This window comes from Tubulanus polymorphus, chromosome 5 (genome assembly GCF_964204645.1).
Source record: "Tubulanus polymorphus chromosome 5, tnTubPoly1.2, whole genome shotgun sequence".
NCBI lineage: Eukaryota > Metazoa > Nemertea > Palaeonemertea > Tubulaniformes > Tubulanidae > Tubulanus > Tubulanus polymorphus.
In genome coordinates, this window is record NC_134029.1 from 21,266,347 (window position 1) to 21,287,697 (window position 21,351).

The window sequence follows — 21,351 nt, forward strand, 5'->3', positions numbered from 1 at the left end:
GCCTTTTATGTCTGACTGTCATGCGCCATGCGTCCGAGACGCTACGATACATTTGTGGGTTCGTCCGCACGCCGTGAAGCGTGGGTTTAGCGGGCAGGCGTCAAGGGGGGGGTGGGCAAGGGGATGGTATAGTGTCCCCCTGTGCGAGTGTAGCTGTCCTCAATTAATAGCGACACATGGGACCCTTGTGCGGGTAACGGTACTGTGGTCGTATATCTCTTTGTCAATATACCCATATGGCACACATTCCACGCATAGTGGAATATATTGTAATGAAATTTATTACACGTAACTATATATGTCGGCCGGTTGAATCGAGAACGGTTATTGTATATTTTTAACAGGTTTATGCACGCCGTTTTTGGTCATGTATTAATGTTCGCCTTTAAAATCGCGTATAAACATTCCACAATGTTTTCATAATATTCCCTAAAAACGAAACGCTTTCTTCGTCGGTATTTCCAAGGTGAACTCGTGAATGTGATTCATTTTGAGAGGGAGTTGTGGAGATATAAATAGAAATGTTAGATTTAAGTAAATTACCACAGCTATTTATAGGACATAACTGACTGCCTTGCAGCCATTTTGGAATATTCTGTACCGAGTGAACTGAACTGCTGACCTCGAACACGGCACAGTCGTTCAGATGAACTCGTCGTCGTCACACTCGATAATAAAAACATCGATTGATTTTTGTTGTGATGACGTTGATTGTAGTCGATAGATTTCGCACGATTCATTCAGGAAAAAATCGAAGTTGCCACAAGCGACGACGACATCGATGATATATAGTAGTGTCATCACGCGGAATTAGATAGACACTCAGCTGGATACAAATCAAAAAGCTATTTGGTCTTGGAGTAATCGATTGAGACATTTATTATCATATCCTCCCGCGGAATAGTGTAGTGATAAACGTTAGGTCTAGGCTGAGTCGACTGTTTCCTGAGAATGTCAACTGTTATTGATAATTGTCTGGTATATCGGTGAATACTCTAACTGGAATACCTACCTGCGATCAGTAACATATACGGCAGGTATATTTAGGGTAATTTATGTATAAACTACAGCACTGTAGCGTCTATAGAAGAATGAACTAATGTATGTGATAATAGTTTGTAACAGTGATTGTCTGCGCGATACCCGGGGCAGATGTGTCGTATGTTTACTCAGGACTGCGAAACAGCCCTGTCGGTTTGTGACGGTTTTTGCGCGTCTGATCTCCGGGCGACCAGACAGATTACCCTTTAAACTCGGCGCAACGGTCGATTCGGACCAAACGTTCGACGATTTGATAAACGGTCGTGGATTTTATGGATTTTCTTCGTAATCCGAACTGATTTGTCGCTATAGAAACCGCGTAGTTTCTTCTTTCGAGGACACTGGGAGGACACCGGGCATGTACGAGCAACGGACTTGTTTATTACGATTGAAAAATAAATGTGATAATGTTGAAATTTAAACTTTCCAGGTACGTAATGCGCAATAGCGAATTTAGATTCATGTAACCTCTGCATCACCCTAACCATTAACTGTTAATGTCGGATCATTCATATTTAATGCAAATGTGATGAACTTTTGATTTCATGATCCAACGCAATCTGCGTTGTGCTGAATTAACCTCATTAAATCATCCAACACTTACAGCGTCCCTACGAATCCTTGATTCCTTAAAAACTCCTAAACGGAAAATGCGTTTAAAGAGCAAAATGCCCAAAATTTTGAAATTTCTGTCTAGTTTATAGTTGTACAATGAACTATGCATAAAAATTGGTAAGTTGAAATATTTTTTTACTCAGGCCAAATTAGAAACAAGTTTATGTAGTGTAAAGGATAAAAATTTGCTTATGGAACCACCAAATGAATGGTTTACCGGGATAAACAGAACCGATTTAGGAGGAGTCTTCAGTCATTGGGATATGAAAATGATGCAGACGCTTCCTCGAAATTTGAAATCTTCCACTTTGAAACGCCTTGAAAACTCCTTTTATCCAAGAATGACTGGTCTTTAGGGACCCTGTATATCCAGGAATGACTGATCTGTAGGGACCCTGACTTATTTTCATGTACATGAGCTGTACAGAGTTTGAGACGCTGTTATTGTGCGAGACACCTGTATTAATGAAACCGCTTCATTCGCCCAGAGTTTAATCAGACACTCATCGATTGGTTTATTGATTAATTGATCGATCGAGAAAATTGATTCGGAGCTTCGTTAACGCTAGGCAATAAATATACGCGCGTAGTGAACAGAATTAAACCCCGGACTCTAAAAAAAAAAAAAAAAAAAATTTCTAATATCGAAGCCATGTTCTCGTGGTCGGTTCCTGCTGGTTGTGAATAATGTATATTATTCCACCCGACTAGAATTCATTCGAATACCTTCGGCATAATTTGCGCATTGGATGGTGAATAATTGATAATATAGATCGAGGCGGTGGTAGACGCATGTCTGACTGTGGGACGCTCGTGGGAAACTATATCAACAGTTTCATCGCTCCCAGTCCACGCGGAGAATGAGGAGACGATGAGGACGAGTCGCTGTCTTCCAGCTTTCGATAGTTAGAAAATTGCAAATACGGATATTCGCAAATATTTCGAACGGTATTTGCAATTTTATCGCGCGTGGATAATAGAATTGTGTCTCGCTGATAACTGCTTCATCGATTGTCAACGTCGTATAATTCTTGAAATGTCAATTTCGTTGTTTTCGTCGCAAACAGGAAAAACATATGAAAAGGAATTTCCGTTGTGCGCGCTCTTGACGAACTGCTTGTGTATATTTTGTTTACGTTTTCTCTCGTGAATAACTTTTATTTTTCTAATTCGTCGGCCTGTATTCCGATTAAAAAGGAAGGACCGTGTATAATCGGGCGTTTGTCCGTTAGTCCTCGTTTGCGGAAACGTTCGTCTTGAAATGTTGAAATATCTATTCGTTTATGTAAGCGTTTCATTTGTTTATCGAAAAAAATAAAAAACTAAAATGTGACCGTCATTTGACACTGCCGAGGGACCTTGATATTAATTACTGAGCGGTCGATGCTGTTTTTCATAATAGGAATGCTGTTTTATGGATTTGACGAACGTTATTTATTTCGAATCGCTCGAGCGCGATGGAGGAATATGAAAAGTCGTCGTTTTGACAAGATTTACGAGGAACCTGCCCTGGGATTACCTCGACAAAACACAGACGTTTGTATTATACACACAAATATGTTATTCCTTTAGTGCCCTTTGTAAAATCTGTTTCGGATTTGCTAGTATTTATGTAAGTTATCGCGTAGGATTTAAAGACGCGAGTATCTTGATGGATTTTTGAGAATTCTAGCGCGGCAAGGATTTAAAACACCTCGCATCGATAGGTTTCGCCAGTAATGAGCGTCAGTTTTACGGGGTAGACGCGCTTCACACGCAGAATGAAGACGTATGGAGTATTTTACATAACGGCTCAATCGCAAGTTTTATACTTGAAACGGTGAGTGTGTGTGAATCAGTTTATTTTTCTGGAATCGTTTTTGGTTGTGACAATCGAGGGTGGTAATATATGTATACGCGGAAGTAGGTATTTTTTCGTGTCTTTGTTTGCATATGAATCACATATAACGAACAATGTAACGATGCATTTTTATGCAATATGTCGCAATATGCCGGTGGGATTAAACCCAGATTTACGGGAGATTTGCGAAGTATTTACTGTCTGAAAGGCATTGAATGTATAATAAATATTGGATCAACTAATACCAGTTTTGCTGCACTTCTCTTTCCTTCAGGGATCAACATCTCGCCGGATATATCTGATAAATTTCAAAAGATTATTATGAATTCTCCATGAGCATTAAGCTTATTTCTCTGTTCAGTGTGGAGGCAGTGTTCTACGGGAATCAGCGCCATTTAAAAGCCATTACCTCTTCAGGATTTCATCTGTGTACTGCTTACACTTTGTCGCCTTAATTTCAAATCCCACAATAATTCAGCCAAAGATGAAAAAGTTCTTAAATAGCAGTGTATATTGTGTATTTGAGCATAGTTTCAGCTTAAGACTAATAGCCATCATCAGAGTATGGTACTGATGATGGCTTTAAGCAGTACCGTGCACCTGATGATGGCTATTAGTCTTTAACCGAAACGTTGCTCAAATATATAATACACTCTTTTACTACAGAACTTGTTAACTATTTTATTTGACGCACGAGCTTTCGCTACTAACGTGTAGTAGCTTCATCACTCATTCACCTGATGAAGCTACTATACATTAGTAGCGAAAGCTCGTGCGTCAAATAACAATTATATTTGAGCAATGTTTGGGTTAAAGACTAATAGCCATCATCAGGTGCACGGTACTGCTTAACCCTTTCAGTGCGTCTACACCGCAGTGCGGTGTATAAATCAGTGATGGATTTTGCTAGTACACCGCACTGCGGTGTATTGATGTAATTAGTAATTTGTAATTATCTCTATTGAAAAATGGCAGCAAGTGTCAAACATAGTGAAATACTAGTAACTAACGATACACCGCACTGCGGTGTAGACGCACTATAGTGGTATTTCCATTGTTCAACACACTAGGGTGGAATTTTTTAGAATTTTCAAATTTTCTCCAGCACTATAGAGTATTAATTAGTCAGCACTGAAAGGGTTAAGCCATCATCAGTACCATACTCTGGTGATGGCTTATAGTTTTTAAGCCATCATCAGTACCGTACTCTCATGATGGCTTATAGTCTTTAAGCCATCATATCAGTACCGTACACCTGATGATGGCTATTAGTCTTAAGCTGAAACTATGCTCAAATATACATAATGTATACACTTTTATTCATGAACTTTTCATCTTTGCCTGAATTATTGCGGGATTTCTCCACTACATTCATCTTCTCGGCTAAATTTGAATTGTTTTTCTCGACTTCCGGTCGAATTCAAACCCTCCATTGTCTTTGCTGTGAGGTCATCACTACCTGGTATTGATTCAAACATTCAAAGATTTCTGGGAACGGTCGATTTTTTCGCCCTCTCGTCGAAAGCTCATCTTGAACGACTTCCAGTCCGGGCGGCCCGCCGATAAATGAAATAAATGCCTGTACAAACAGCCAGGAAGCAATTGTCGCTTTACATGTATAAGCAAACTAAACACTTAACAATTGTTAAATATTTGCACATAAATTCCTCTATTAACTGTGTCTCTCTTTTCGGTTTTTACCGTGGCTCGGCGTGAACTTTTGATTCTGGAATTCTGATAAAAAAAGTTCCGAATTCTCGTTCGAGGTTTCGTTGGCTTCGGCAAATAGTTTCATCGATCCGATCGCGTTTCAATGATATGCCGTATTCGATTTGAAGTTTACTTTCCGTCAAATTGAAATATTTCGTTTATCGCCCGTGTAAATACGACGACGCGCATCGAATTCATCGGATTCGATTCAAATCATGTTTACCGACTGTCAAATATAAAAATCATTAATTTACCCAACATTTCTGAAAACGTATGTTTCGTTGATTTTAGTTCTTTTTTTTGCTAGAAAAAAAGAACACTACAGATCATTATAGGCCTAGATATGACATGCGAAATATTTGATATGAAATTCTTTCGCTCTTGGACTTAGAGCCTTTTGCTGCGACGTATGTCACCTCTATCGTCGGATCACATTCCGCGGGTATTCGACTACCTTTTGATTTGATAACGAAAATATTTTCATTTTTGATGGCATTTTTTTCCTAAACGGAATCGAGTATTTTATAAGAATATACCAACATTGGGAAAAGGTGTCTTGTCGAATCTTGTATAGATTGAATACAATTTCACATTCTAGACATTCTGCACTTTTGAATATGTTTCGCCCTAGTTCTAGCTGTGTTGTGTCTAGGGGTACCTGAAAATACTGTTCAAATACATGTTTCCAGCTAGAATCCTGTCTGTATTGGTACCTGGGATAATTTTTATGCGCTTCCGGGACATTGATGAGTCATATCGTATTGAATTTATGTTAGATCGAGATTATTATTGATGTCTTACAATAATCAATAGTGATTGGTCTGTGAACTTTCAGTATTCAGTAAGTGCTTATACCGGTACTGCTGGACGAGTGTCTCCCAGTAAGACACTATTCACGTTTTTTTTTTTGTGGTTGCCAGAAATTCCGATGTGTTGATATCAGATGACTTTTTAATCGGAAGGTGCCTTAGTTACGCTCAGTAAATATACCCTTCTCAGACGGTGTATTGTGTAATCATGCCTCATAAGGTTTTCATTAGGACTGTTGAACTATTAGGAGAAAATAGCATGTACGCTGAAAGTGTCTATGAAAGGTAATTAATATTTCTGTTTTTGTGAATGGTATTAAAAGTATATATATATAGTATTTGATAAGGTTTTCATGAGGTCTGTTGAATTATTAGCAGAAAAGAGCATGTTTCCTGAAAGTGTCTATCAAAGGTAATTGATATTTCCGTTATAATTGTAAATATTATTAGTATTTGACATCTACCCGGTACCTATGTAGGATCTGGTTGCAGGGTTCATAGCAAGTCTCCATGCTTTACACAAAAATTTCAAAAAGTGCTAACGAAGCGCCTACACTTTTGACAGTTGGTATCCCAAAAGTTTTTCTCAAATTATCTTTTGTCTCAAATGACAAGAAAGGAGTCTTACAAAATTGCTTAAAAGTGCTTACTAGCCTCGGCCTTACTATGCTATATGATCCATGTGGTTGTGCTCTCGGGCTCAAGCTACTGGCCTTTTGCCTAGACCACAGGCAGTCTTTCGGGTTTCAGGACTTTTTAAGAGTTGGATCTTGAGTCTTTGATATTGGGTCCTTAGTATTCAATAAAAAATATCCTCTTCATTATGAGGGACAAAATTGCAAGGTCCCACCTAGATGATGGGTTATCTCAGTTAGTTTACCCTGCGAGGCCCCGCAGTAAATAAGGGGGCACTGAATATTTCTATTTCGATTTTATTTGATAAAACAAATATTTTATCTCTGCTATTTCTAATACTTACCCTTTAAGATTGTTTTTTCTGTCTAATGACCGTGTCAAATACCGGCAATTTATGTCAGGTACCTCGATATACATATTTGCTTTGTATTGTTGGATTCGAACGAGAAAATCATGTGAATTTCCAACAAAAAAAAGATTTCATATCAATAATGTCATTGCGGAATTCGAAATTATGCTATAATTGATAACGAATATAGCGCAGCAAGGATAAAACTATAAGATAATGTTTTTATAAACGGTGTGAACCTGCTATAAATCAGACTCATAATTCTCAACTGAATGGGAACATATGAGTGCAGAAAATGTTGTAAATTTTATATGAGATGAGATTTTATTTACGAGATGAGAACATTCCGAGCAGCAGGTAGTTTAACAGGTAGTTTAACGCCGATCACTTTGTTTGAACAATGGTCAGGTTTCACTAACTGATAAGACACTTTGTCTTTCATCTGACCAGAGCCACTTCGCCTCTAATCTGAAATCTAACGGTTTTGTAAGAAGTGCAAAACCCACTCTATACAAAAATTCTAAAAGATTAAAAATAAAAGTTACTACTCAAGAATCGAAAATAAAAAAGACACAACATTTCGATGGTCTCTAGGAGAGTGTCTGAAACATTGTGTTCTTTTTTTTGTTTCTAATGCTTGAGTTGTAAATTTCTTTTCTAATCTTTTAAAAATGTTTGTATATAGCAGGTATTAAACATCAGAGCGTACAGGCTATTCTCTACGCGGTAGTGTACGTGGCTATTCTAACTATTATCGGTTTTGTCTTTACAGAGCGAGCAATGAAAGCAGTAAAGCCGCAGAGCCAGTGCCACCTAGTGGTGGAGGAGGAGGAGGGATACGAAAGATAGAACTACCAAAAACTGGTCCAGATATCGGAAAACCTCCTGTGAAACACTCTGACATTCCGAGGTGAGTTAATAAAAGTCCAACAGGTGAAAATTGATTAATATTCATAGTTAATTTTACCCGTCGATGATCGGCATGAGTTGCTCAGTTAACCCGAGTTTCTATAGCAACTAGCAGCCACATACGCTTATATACGTTCGTCTCAGACAGGGCGGCCACTTACCTGGGAAATCTGGATTTAAACTCAAGCAATCAGAAAAATCTAGAAAACATCAGGGTAGACTCTTGAGCCCGGTTTCATAGACTGGTATTACCTTTAACCCAATAAAACTCAAACTTTAAACTCAATTCAAAATGAATTAAGTTAGGCTCCGGGTTAAAGGTAATACCAGTCTATGAATCCTGCCTTTGGGAATTTGACAAATTTGACATAAAAACCCGGAAACTTGGGGATTTCGTATAGGCCTATGCTATTGACCATGCGTTTCTTAATCAATTTGTGATTCATGAAAAGTTAATATATTGTAACATTTTCAACCAAGAAATGTTTCCATTCACCTGCCGCAGATTGACTCAGGGAATTTTGTGTTAAGACATAGAAACGTCAGGAAAATGAGGGGAAAATGGCCACTGTGTCAGAAGCAGATGAATCTTTTCTTGTCGATGTTTTCAATTTCTAGGAAATTTTCTTCGGCATAACTTCACCGAAAAGTCGTACGTAATTTAGCATTCCACGTCTGGTGGGGGTAATTGGGTAATCGTGTAATCGGGTAGGATTCCCAGACAGAAATTTATCTGAATAGTTCATTAAAGATCTTTTGATGAGCGAGAAATTCCGATCATAAAACCACCAGCACCAGCGCAATTTTCTCCTGACATTCGTAAATAAATAACAATTACCCGGTTAGATAGATTGTGCAGACGATATTGTTAAAGATCTTTTCATAATTTGTTTTGGAATCTACGGAATTCATTCATTCGCTCACTCGCCGGTTTGTGTCGATTCGCTGTCGATTCGCTGTCGAAAGTTTGTAAAAATTCCGATCCCATAGATTCAGTCTACTGTATCATTTAAACAAATATCTCCAGCGACCGAAAATTCCATTTTACACAAAAGTTGTTTATTATTTTACGTGGATTTATTTCTGAGAATGAGTTCAGTCGTCTCTAGACCATGTGTTAGCCCCCATATAAAGTGAATAGCGATCTAATTTTGTGATCAGTTCTGTTCATGATGAAGGACCGTCTACATTCAGTTAGTTGAACTTATCGCTTAATTCATTAATCCTTCATTCATGATTTGTTCCAATATATTTGGGCTGGTTGGCTTGAGTAACGCTGTTAATTACGATTACTGGAATACCCTTGATTTAAGGTAGGACGATGCTCGAATATTCTGTTAGTTTTTAGAATCCATTTTCTTAAGGAACTGGTGCCCAATAGAGGCACAGTTGTTCGAGGCCATGTGCGTGATATATGTAATGAATGACGATCCAGCGTTCAGTTCAGTTCATGAAGCAGGATTTCAACTATCGGTTAAATGAACTTGTTGGTTAAAATTCACTTATGCCTCATTCATAATTTGTTCTGATTTACTTCGGGCTGGTTAGCTTGAGTAAGTCTGTTTGTAAAGGTTACTGAAATTAAGGTAGGAGGCCGTTGGAATATTCTGAAGATCTGCCGACCTACGCGCCCTTGCGACTGCCAGTGATGCCAGTTCCATTGAGTCGCATGTTCTACTTTCTGCAACGTGATGCGACCGCCTCTCCCAGTAGCAACCACTGGGCTGCCCTTGCGACTGACCTACACGTTTGCAACCAGTTGCAATCAGTTGCGTCACATCGAAAGTTTACCCACGCCCTCCTTCAAACTATTCCAGGGTGACCACTGACCAGAAAAACCTGGAAACTAGGAATTTGAGGAATTTCACAAAAATCCTGGAAAACTCAGGGAATTTGGATATTGGCCACACGTCTCTTTGTCAATGCACGATTCATAAAAAATGAATAAATTGTAACATTTCAAAGCAGGAAATTTCCAAGATTCATTCTTGGAATTTTCTTATATAATATGGAAAACTTTATTGGTAGTGTGGTCAGTCACCCTGTATTCTCACAGGCAGATTGTTCTTTTCGAATATCCATGAATTAGTTCCCATTTTCGAAAGTACCTTCGAAATATTTGAAACGAAAATTCAGGATAGGTTTTGACCTCGGTTCACACTAATAAATATCACACACTTTGAAGTTGAATTTTAATGCATTCCTCGTCATGTTATAAATCGTGAATTATTTCATATCTTACAGTCACACTTTCAGTCGATTGTCGTGTCAATAAATAATAATTACTGCCGCGTGAATTTAGTTGAAAGCCCCGAACAGCTAGCCGTGACCGAAGTAAAAGTATAGGGAAGGTCAGCCCCCTATACTGACATTCTTCAAGACTTAGGTTGTTCATTTATGTGAAAATGCTCGCGGCTTTTCGTTGGTAGATAATTAAGTATGGACTTCGACGAGTAAGTAAGATTATGATTTCACGTATGATAGGGTGAAGACACCGACTAAATCATCTCAAGTATTTTTGAACAATTCGGAGCTGAAAATTGACCACAGCGGTTACACATAGCTAGATGTATACAGTTCGCTGTATATATGCTTCGTCGTCGTTCTACACATGGCTGTGAAACGTAATACGTTTTAGGGATTGATTTTAATAATCGTGTCACAGCTGAATGTGACATCGCCGCCGCCGCCGCCGCCGTGGTTCGTGTCTTCGTTTATGAATTTGTATATGATTCGAGTGTTTGTTTTGTCGTCGTCCGGCTGTAAAACTGTACAATGTAGATCGAATTAGTTGAATTAGCATCTGGATCAAGTTCGTGTCGTATTCGGCAGTGGTATCGTGTGCAGGTGCTTGGATTTATATCTTCACTCTGTAGCGGCTGTTGAAGATTTCGAGTGATACAGCGGTTATCTTACGTGTTTATCTATGCAGGAGTCCGGTTTCCCCTTATCCCCCCCTGGTTCATATCAGAGTTGAATTTTTTTAAATATCTACCACGCATGATTGAATAATGTGAGGGGGTGATTTACAGCTAGGGGCAGACAACTGAATTGTTTTTATTTCACTTGATGGCAATGATCAGAGAGCATCGACCGAACATTTCACTTGTTTGCCTGTTATGGCATCGATGACAATTTTTTCTGGTTGATTCAATTGCCCTGCCAGCAAATCGCCCGATATTTTTATTTGTCTGTCAGTGCTGACATATTGTGTTTAGAGATCGTGTGCTATTGGAGGCGTTATTGGTATATCGTGTAATTTATTAAAATGGCTGCCATAAGCTGGTGGCGTACGGTGTCGGAAAATGAATTTGATCGCTACCTGTTGACGTTCGTATTTGGGCAAAAAATGCGCTTGTGCGCCCTTAGCTTTAGAGGGTGGCCACTCACCCGCATGGAATCAGAAGAAAATCTAGACAAAATTTGGGGAAATACTCGTGGAATTGAATGAATTTTAACATTTTAAACCAAGAAATTCCTTGGATTTATTTGTGGAATTTTTTGTTATAACAAGGAAAAATCTGGGAAAATTCGGGGAATTTGTAAATTGGACAAAAGTGACGACCCTGAATTCGCTGTTTAGCATCGCTATCAGTTGTAAAAAGATTCTTGCCCGCCCTTAGCTTTAGTGTTAATGACCTGATGCATAGGTTGATATTTTCTTATGAATTTCACTTGTTTTTCTATTGCAGGTCGTCGAGGGACCGAATTTCGTGGACCGACCCGATGAAAACTCCTCAGCATCAGCAGCCGTCCGATACAAACAACTCTCATGGATCACAGCAACAGCTCAACAATGATTTCCATCATCACTACCATCAGCCGAGACCGCAGCAGCAGCAGCAGCACCAGCAGCACCGTCGCAGTGATATATACCGTCCAACTTCCGATAATTTCCTCGCCAAACGTTTGTCCGCTACTCAACGACACAGCGATTTTTACCGTCCGAGTTTAGACAACTTGGTCGAAACAGTGCACCAGCGCGCCTCGGCTCGACTGAACGAAACCCGAGGTGGGGGCACCACCGCCAGCGCGAGTACCGATTCGTTAGACAACGTTAACAAAACTACTGCTGAAGACTGTCACATTCCATCCACGAAATCCGTGCCCGATATTAGTTCATCGTTTCAAAAAAGTAAACATTCGTCCGCAAGCCGAACCGAGGACGGTTCTACGGATAAGGTAGAAACGCGTTCCCCGATGGAGAGAGGTACTTACCGCGCTTTGAACGTTCATTCCGGATTCGATTTCGCGCCGACGGCTGGCAACGGTAAATTATGGGACCGCGACGATCCCGTCGAGAAGGAGCGTAAATCGCGACAACGTCAGACGCGAGTTTCGCTCGGTCAGATGGGTTATCGTAAAGTCGAGTTCAATCCGCCCGATTCGAACCGGCGCGTGAGCAGTTACGAATCGCGCTCGCCCCGCGGCGGCGCCGAACATTTATCGCGATCTAGTCCGAATTTACAACAACGCGAAGACGATACCTGTGATAATCCTCCGCCGATACCGCCGCGCGATACCCGTGATACGGTCAACACGCCCGCGACTGTTAGCACCGGTTACGAAAAAGACGATCCGCGCCACGCGCGATTCCCTTCGTGGTCGGAGAACCAGCATTTATCGTCATCGGTCGCGGGTTCCGCGTACGCGAAATCGAAACGACGTTCGTTTCAGCCGAACGCGTACGAATTACCGCACGAAAGATTATGTAAAAGCGAAGAATACGAACCACGGCGTTCGGTGGAAACGGTGATGAAGAGTTCGCCGCAGCCTCAGTACAAGAGCTCGGTTCAACGCGCCGTCGTTTCTAAGGTAGAATCTTCGTCCAACGCGCAGCAGCCGCCTAAACTCGGTAAAATGTCCGACGCTTTCGCGACCGCCGCGCTGCGTAAAGAAGAGACGAAATTGATGGAGACTTTCGAGAAACCGCCGAGCGACTTGTATCCTCGGTTCGACGCTTCGAGCTATCGATATCAACCGAATGAAGCGGAGGCGAAAATTTCCGATATCAATCGTCTGATTCGAGAGCCGAGTCCGCAGATAAATCCGCCGTCTTTAGAAAGCATGACCGATACCGAGAAGATCGAGGCACTGATCGATGAATACGAAGCGCTCAACGAGCGTCCGACGAGTTTAGAGGTCGCGTCGTCGCCCGTTCATAGTCGGCAGTCGTCCCGATCGTCGGGCACCGCGTCGCCGCTGAAACTAGCGACTAGTTACAGCGTCGTGCGGAGTCCGCTCGAAAAACCGGCGTCGTTCAATTTACCGTGGCCCCCTCCGCCGCCGCTCGAGCAGCAAGAAGGCGTTCACGGTAATCTGAAAATATTCCGCACGACGCCGAAGGTTTGTTACAACACGAGCACACAGACCGAGAATACATTGGATTCGCCCGATGGTAAAGATATGGTATTTTACGATTCCGATGTCGGCGTTCACGACGTTCAAACGCAAGTCAATCACGAATTATCGGACGTCGAAGATAACGTCTCCCGTACGATCGCGGTCGGTACGGACGACGACTCCGTTCTGAATTCGCCGTTCACCGAATCGCCGAGCCGCTCGCGGAGTTCTTACTCGCAATATTCGGAATTCGGTCAACACAACGCGATCCACGACGTTCGAAATACCGAATTGTTGAACGTCGACTTTCCGCGCGTGAGAGCTTCGCTCGCCGGTCCGGTATCGCACGTCGGCCAAACCGAGCCGTCGAACGAGTTGCGTAAGTCGGACGGCTATCAACAGTACAGCATGTCGGTCAATCGATTAAACGATACGAACAAGATTCAAGAAAACATCCGCGAAAAAAACATCAGCCAATCGAGCAACAGCATTTCGCAACGTAAACAAGATAATACGTTCAACGCCGGGGACGGGACGGCTCTCAGGCAGATCCATGACTATAGTATGAGTACGGCGCCGATGTTGCGCAAACTTTCCGAGGAATTCTTCATCCAGCAACAAAACGCCGCGATTCGACAACGACAAAATGAGAATCTACGCAAATCATGTCAGCAGAACGTCGTTGCCGAAGAACCGGACGGTAATCTGATCGGCTGCGTTAAGAGGAATTCGACGGAGGATATCGAAAATTTACGAAATAATAACACGGCCGCTGTTGAGGTCGCGGCGGAGCCTACGCACTTACAGCATCATCGACAACACCAACAAAAACTCTCCGAGCAATTACGATTCGAAGAAATCGAACTTCCGTGGGAAAAATCGAAGAAGCTGAAAAAGGAGAAGAAATACGGAAAAGACGGTGAGAAAAAGAAGAAGACGAATCCGTTCGACTTATTTAAGTCGTTCAACAAAAAACTGCGCGCGAATTCGGACTCGGATAAAAAACGGAATTCGTCTCAGTCGAGCGATTCGGATTTTACGTACGGAGCGATGAGAAGAACGGACAGCGAGAAGGCGCTTTATCGTAAACACGATGAGGCGCCACCTCCCGGGAAATTGAAGCGAGCGTCGTCGGAAACGTTTCGACCGATGAAAGAACGATTGAAATCCGCGAATCGCGACGAAGAAGAGATTCCCGTGTTCAATAGGGAGTCGATTTCGAGTCCGGTTTCGACGAAAACGACGACGCCGCCGACGAGAGAGACGGAGATGACGCGGGATGAAAGTTTCCGCGCCGAAAAACGTCATTATTCCGACCCGACGAAGGAGAATAAACGCGCGACGTCTTCGCGCAACGAACCCGACCGACGCCAGTGGTCGGATCCGGCGACGTCCGGTTACGAATCGAACGAAACGCTCGACAGCATCCAGCCGAGTATGAGCAGCTCGCGTAGCATCAGTCGACAGAGTTTAGAACCGTCGATCGTCGTCGGACTGTCGAAATATCACCGTCGCTCGCACATGGATTCGAGCAGCAGCATGCGATCGGAGGACAGCGTCGGTTCGAGCGAACGGTCGGCGTCGCGCGAGCATTTACACGCGATGAAAAACGCCACCGGCGCCGAAATCGCAACGACGTCGAAATCGCGTAAATCGTGGGACGGAATCCTCGACTCGGAACACGCGCGGATAGCGCTCGACCCGGCGATATCGGAGGAGAGCGGCGAGTACGTCGGGCCCGAGCGCCCGCGGTCATTGAGCACCGGTCAGAAACCGCTTAAAAACCAGTATATGCCGCGATTGAAATCGCCCAGCGGTCAAAGACTTATCTCGCCGAAGAGCGAACTCGAAGCCCTGTCTCCGTCTCCGAAAGAATTCCATCCGCGTCAGTCGCCGATTAATGTGCAATATATACTGAAAGATACTTTATCTCCGATGGACGTGCATACTGTCGTCAAACCGAGGCCGGAACCCCCGCCGGTGACGATGACACCGACATCAGCCCCGAAGCCCGCTGAATCGGTCGTCAATAATGAGAATCTCATTCAACCAGTACAAAAACAACCGATTCAAACTTGGGAAACGCGGGTAAGTTCTACGGTAAGACTTTACCCGGGCATGACCACTTTTTATTAACTCAGACAAAAATTAAATCAGTTTTGTGACTTTATAACGTATTTTTCTATCCTCAACTCGGAACAGTTTTGCTAGTCTATGTTCAACCAAGCTGCATGACTATTTGGTCAGTGTTCCCTGCTGAGGGATGATGAGCTGTTCGGTCTACGTTGACTTTTGATATTCTATTGTAAAAACTTTTGTTGTTAAATTGTAACTTAACAGGGCTTGATTATCCAGGGTTGAGCATAAGCTGGGTTATATCTGCCCTGCTTTTGTGTCAGTCCCGGATTTCAGTCAGATTTCAGCCACGGTTTAATCTATCATCAAACATACTTTATACTATGTAACATAACTGTTGCTAGCCATTAATGCATTGGTATAATCAATTTCATCTGATAACAACTGGTGCTGTCTGTATTATACAGCCTAGCGTTTGTACTATTGTAATTAGAGATACATAATCGTTTAATTTCGTACCGCAAAAACCTTTTAGCACCAAATCTCGTGAAAATAATTGTTGAACAGATGACGCCTTGAAAGAGCTCGATGATTCTAGAATGAGTGCGGGCGTTTCTGCTCGTTCACACGCAAATCATAAATTCATGTACGTCTGAGTGCTTAATCTTGTTCTGGTTTGTTTTTTTCAGGACAATCTCAGTTTGAGCGACGAATCTAATAATGCCGACCAGATGATTAAAACTCCTCCTAGCAGTCCGTACGCCGACGTTACAAAGCTTTCTTCACAGAATTCTACAGCCGACAACAATAGCAGGTATTTATCTACACTTAAAGGTGATCATCGATCAATTTCAGATTTATTCTTCATTTACGGCGTAAATTAGTTTCATGATTTATTGATTGATTTATTAGTCATTCACTTTTTATCTGTTTGCGTTGATATGGCCATTTTCACGTGCGGTACTTGCAAGCCGAGATAGCTGATTGGTTTGCGCTAAAGCCGGCGAGGTCGCCACTGTCTGGTCTACTTCATCGTTTTAAAAGTTGATTAATTGCTGATTATTCTAGTTAAGAAATGAAGAACTCGTTCTCGATTATTGACTGTAGTTCATTCACCTTTTTGCCTTTCTGTGATAGATAAACTGTTATTGGCGAAAACTTAGAATAGCATTTCTTAAGTTATCTGGTCACAATTCATGTTATCTCTCTTAGCCAGTGTTTGCTTGTGACCTGTTATTATTCCTTTAGAGAAAAAGAATTATCAGCTCAGAAGCACTGGTTTCCCATAAAAGATTACGTAATAATGAGTATTTCCTTCGAGTACTGTACCCGTTCCTATGGTTTTTGCCAATATTTTCTAAATTTGGATTGATCGCCAATGCCGGTGTTTCTATACGACCCCGGCCCTGCGGTATTGTGGCTCAGAAGCACTGGTTTCCCATAAAAGATTACGTAATAATGAGTATTTCCTTCGAGTACTGTACCCGTTCCTATGGTTTTTGCCAATATTTTCTAAATTTGGATTGATCGCCAAAGCCGTTGTTTCTATACGACCCGGCCCTGCGGTATTGTGGCTCAGAAGCACTGGTTTCCTATAATAGATTACGTAATAATGAGTTTTTAGTTACGCAATATATGTAGCTTAGACCAGATCCGAATAGTTTGCTAATTGTGCGAAAAAATTTCCACAAACAAGTCCTAAACCAATGGTCTTGTTTCATGCGGTTTGTCGAGTTACTTTGTTGACATAATCTGCATAGTTGTGTTATTACAATCACCAGACTGCGATGTGAATGTATAAATAGTAACTTATCTAATATACACGATGACCGAATGACTTTCAACGTCGCTGTAACATTTAGGATTGATACAAATGTATCGCAGTCAAGTGTTCATAAACCTCAGGTAGGGACGAGAAAACAAACTTGAAGTTTATTGACGCCTTCAAAAATAACGCATATTGCTTGATATTGTCGATGATAAATAATATGATATAAATTATATCATGGTAATATTACGAATGAAGTTATTTTGGAATTGAATTGACCAGCAACCAGTCTAGCCCTGATATATTGATGATCTAGTGCACTTCCTCTAAAAAAATAGATATTGAAATCATCAAGAATTTCGAAAAGGTTATGAAATGTATTTAATTACAAAACAAACACTAAAATTCACAATTGTTATCTTGAAATGTCAATATTGATGATGCACACGCCTACTAGGTACTACTGTGTGTAAACATTATTGTAACAGTTTTACGGCATCAAAAAATCTTTTTTAAGAAATGGCCACGAAATATGCAATCTTTATTGAATTTAGAATTGGTGTTTTCCCATTTAAAAAAAATCATATTTTTTCAAATCGTAAATAGCATATCTAGAATGTCATATGAATAAAGGGCATTCTTATCTAAGCTCTAGGTCCATGTGTTATCTAATCGGTTTTCGCGGAGAGAAAATGACATATTACGTGTTAAAATGAATCATATTTCATAAGGTGTTTTGTTAGTCAGTATGTTATTGTGTTGAGACTCTTCGAGGACTCTCAGATGTAACTGTCTGGAATGTCAATTCACCGGAAAAAAAATGGAATTTTTGTAGCGCGTTCAAATCTTCAACACACTGTCTCCTATTGTCTGTATTACGAAGATAGCTTGAATAGAGATCATGGACATTCGCTGTTCTGTTTGGACACTGATAATCTTTGGATAGATACGGCCTAGTTCAAGAAAGGGGAATTTTACTTCTCGATGTAAAAATATGAATCCTTCTTTTCGCTGTCTTGTGTTTATGCAATCAAACTAAATGGCAACTAGATACAATATATTAGGACGCGGTTTAAGTTTGTTCGTGAATTGGAACGAACAGGACAGCGTTTTCGATGCGAAAAATGAAGCAAACAGGTAAATAGATCCGTTTAACCAATTGTACTGCCATCTATTGGGTTTTTTATGTACTGTTTGAGTTAAGGGGACGAATTGACCAGTGAGATTTCTTATCTACCGAAAATGACATTAACCGACACTTTCAGTTTAGTGAATTGAGATTTTGAAAGTCACTTAGCGTTATACGAGGGGCTATCATGTCTCCATTATCTGGCGACCTTTTAACGATATTTAATCAGTGAAATTATTCAAACTTAACCTTAATATTTCAACATTCATGTTGTGTGTAGTATGTGTAAAGGTTCTATTGAATGGTAGTCTAGCTTAAACATATCGTCGGTTTTGGAAAAATTTGCGCGAAATGGATTCGAACGTGACTCACTGTTTGCATTTCATTGTAACATATTAATTTATCAGTCAGCTGTTAATGGTCACAATAAACATTAGGGCAGATTCTATATGTTGATATGTGCTATGGAGAGATATGGTTATTAATGTATATAAGTGTTGCCGGTCGGAAGTTTCACTCTTAATATATACCGTGTTCTAAGGATTTTAGCCGTATAGGAATAATGAGACGATACAGTTGCTTTACGTACGCGAGTCCTTATTCGAGTCCAATTTCGAGTCCGCAGTCTAGTCCTTGTTCTAGTCCTCGTTTGAGGGCGAAATTATCTAGATCTCCGTCTAGACCGAGACGGTGAGATTCAATCGTACCTGTTCACGTATTTAGGTAATATTTATTCTAATCCTGTGATTTTAATTTTCGCTGTTTTCCAGTCGTATGCGGCACGAAGAAAGGAGTAAATCGGTCGACGATGCCTCGGCGCCAGTGCTGCCACCTAGGAAGTACTTGCAAGACGAAGAATGGGCCGAGACGTCGTCTTCGAACGCTTCGGAAAAATCCCCGGAGAAAGGTTCGTCGTCGTACGCCGCTCAGCTACGCCAACAAGCGAAACGATTCTCTCAACCGCAACAACCGGCGACATCGTCGACGGCGACCGCTCGTACGGGTGTTTACCGCTACAAAATGTTAGGATCTATGCCGGAAACGTCGTCCGTACGAACATCAGCTCATTTGGTGCAAAGTAAAAGTGAGTCGAGCGTTCCGTCGCAGTTGAGCGTCGATTTTCATCACAATCGACCGCTGCAGACGTCGTCGCCGGTTACGACGACGGCAGACGTCGACGAGTCGAACGACAGCCCGAAACTAGTGCGAACCCCGGAACGACGGTATTTAGAGACTTCATTTCCGGCGAGTCCGGAACTGCCCCTTCCACCTCCGCCTGTTGCTCGAGATGGTTATAATAGCTCGTATAACGAAGACGATATCCCATTACCGGAGCCGCCACCTCTTCCTGCTGACCCTCCTCCGAGCATTTCTACTCCGACCGATACAAATAGGTAAGTGCGAACGTTCCATTCAGTTTTCTCAATTCATAGATTTTCTGTTTTCCGGTAGTTAGAAATTATTGATCTAGGATTCGGTGCAGTTCATGTTTGAAATTTTGAACGTTTTGAAATGGAAATGGGTCAATTCTAGGCCTTGAGTATCATGGAAAAATGTTGAATGGCATCAGTCATGCTGATTACAAGAATGCCTGGAAAATGTTGATTACAGGATTCCTGGCAATTGTATATAAGTCATGGATTCGGAGTCCTTGAAAATCATTAATTAATGAGATAAACATTTAGGGCTAGGTCATGAGCACTATGAACCCTGTCAGTGTTTGATTTGCTTTGATTCCGTGAAATATTGAATATTACACATTTGAATTCTCTGTACATCTGATCATCGATTATATTATAATCAAAGATGACCACATGCGGTAGATCAGATATGTACATGTCTGATTCTATTAGTTTCGGTAATTACTACAAAGCTAGGCATTCGTTCAGATATTTCTGGAATACTCACCTGAAGAAGCACTGCATCTGCTGCTAGTTGATTTATTATTGCAAGGGGTTCAGTTAGATAACAATCATCAAGTAGGTTAGGAGAACATTTGGGATATGAAGGTAATCTATCTAGTCTTTGGTAGAGTTTATAAATAAGTTGTAAAAAGGTAATCTCGGTGTTTTGATGATCCAGGAGTTTGTTGCTTTTTAGGACTTGTCAATAAGTTAGATTTGAACTATTGAAGCCACCCCTGATCTTTATGGAATTTCTGTAATATCTAATACGCTGAATGCCAACAGGTTTCATGGCACTGGCACATCATGTTTATGTTTATGTAAGTGGAAATTTGATTACGTATCTTGGCCCATTGCCTGAGGGTTGGGTTTCTCTGCAGGTCAATTACCTATATCCACAACCTAAATGCCCTGGACCCAGTTCCACAGTTTAGAGCTAGGATTTGACTCGAGAGTTACTGTAATTCTTTGAAAATGACCTGGGTCCAGTTCCACAGTTCTGAGATAAGATTTAACTCAAGAAAGAGTTAACTCATTGAAAATGAACTAACTTTAACTCGCAACTGTGGAACTGGATCCTGGTTAAGGTTTTAAGATTTGATTTTTATGGAAAATAGAATTCCCCTTTGTCCATGATTTTAATCATGTCGTGCATATCTAGGCCAACGCATTACTAAAAATAATGAAGACAAACTATTTTATCTTTTTCCTCATCTTCGGGTGTATATTTTTATCTCGAGAATGTTTATAAGTGGGAGTGTACTTTGATTTGGATCAAACAACTGCGCCAGTTCGAAACTACGAATGAATTCTTACTTCTATCTCTGTGCGAGAGGTAAAGGAGAAATATTCGAGTACAGTTTGAGAAATGGAGCACTGGGAAATAAAGGTATTTGAGAACTGTTGTAAATTACTGCAGCATACAACAACAACCTCATACTAAGAGCGGCGAGATATTTATACGCGCGGAGGTAAGTTTGACAGGTTAAGAGTGGCTTCTCTTCTCACCGGGATACCTGAAAGCACTGAGAGTTAGCAATCTGAAACTTGGCGCAGGTGCTTACCAAAAAACATTATCATTCTTTACCTGTACTTTGTTCAGCGCATGTTCATTCAGTCGGTTTATCCTCGAAGCCGCAGCCGTATTTTAAAGACCTCGGGTGATATTTTTTAGGAAGAAATTAAGAGGTTTCGCTATTTGATCACATGTGAAATTATCTGT

General features: G+C 41.2%; 1 protein-coding gene across 4 annotated transcripts in view; it reads left to right on the forward strand.

The window, feature by feature from the left end:
* Window positions 1–21,351, forward strand: part of LOC141906471 (uncharacterized) — a 35,309-nt gene that overhangs the window by 6,456 nt on the left and 7,502 nt on the right. For 2 of the 4 annotated variants that reach the window (XM_074795772.1, XM_074795775.1), the window contains 4 exons: window positions 7,773–7,910; window positions 11,602–15,340; window positions 16,018–16,142; window positions 18,996–19,619. In XM_074795772.1, the coding sequence (XP_074651873.1) occupies window positions 7,773–7,910; window positions 11,602–15,340; window positions 16,018–16,142; window positions 18,996–19,619 (4,626 nt within the window). Of the gene's footprint in view, window positions 1–2,777; window positions 3,476–6,180; window positions 6,301–7,772; window positions 7,911–11,601; window positions 15,341–16,017; window positions 16,143–18,995; window positions 19,620–21,351 lie in introns of those variants that run through there. The other 2 variants (XM_074795774.1, XM_074795773.1) reach the window with 2 other exon arrangements.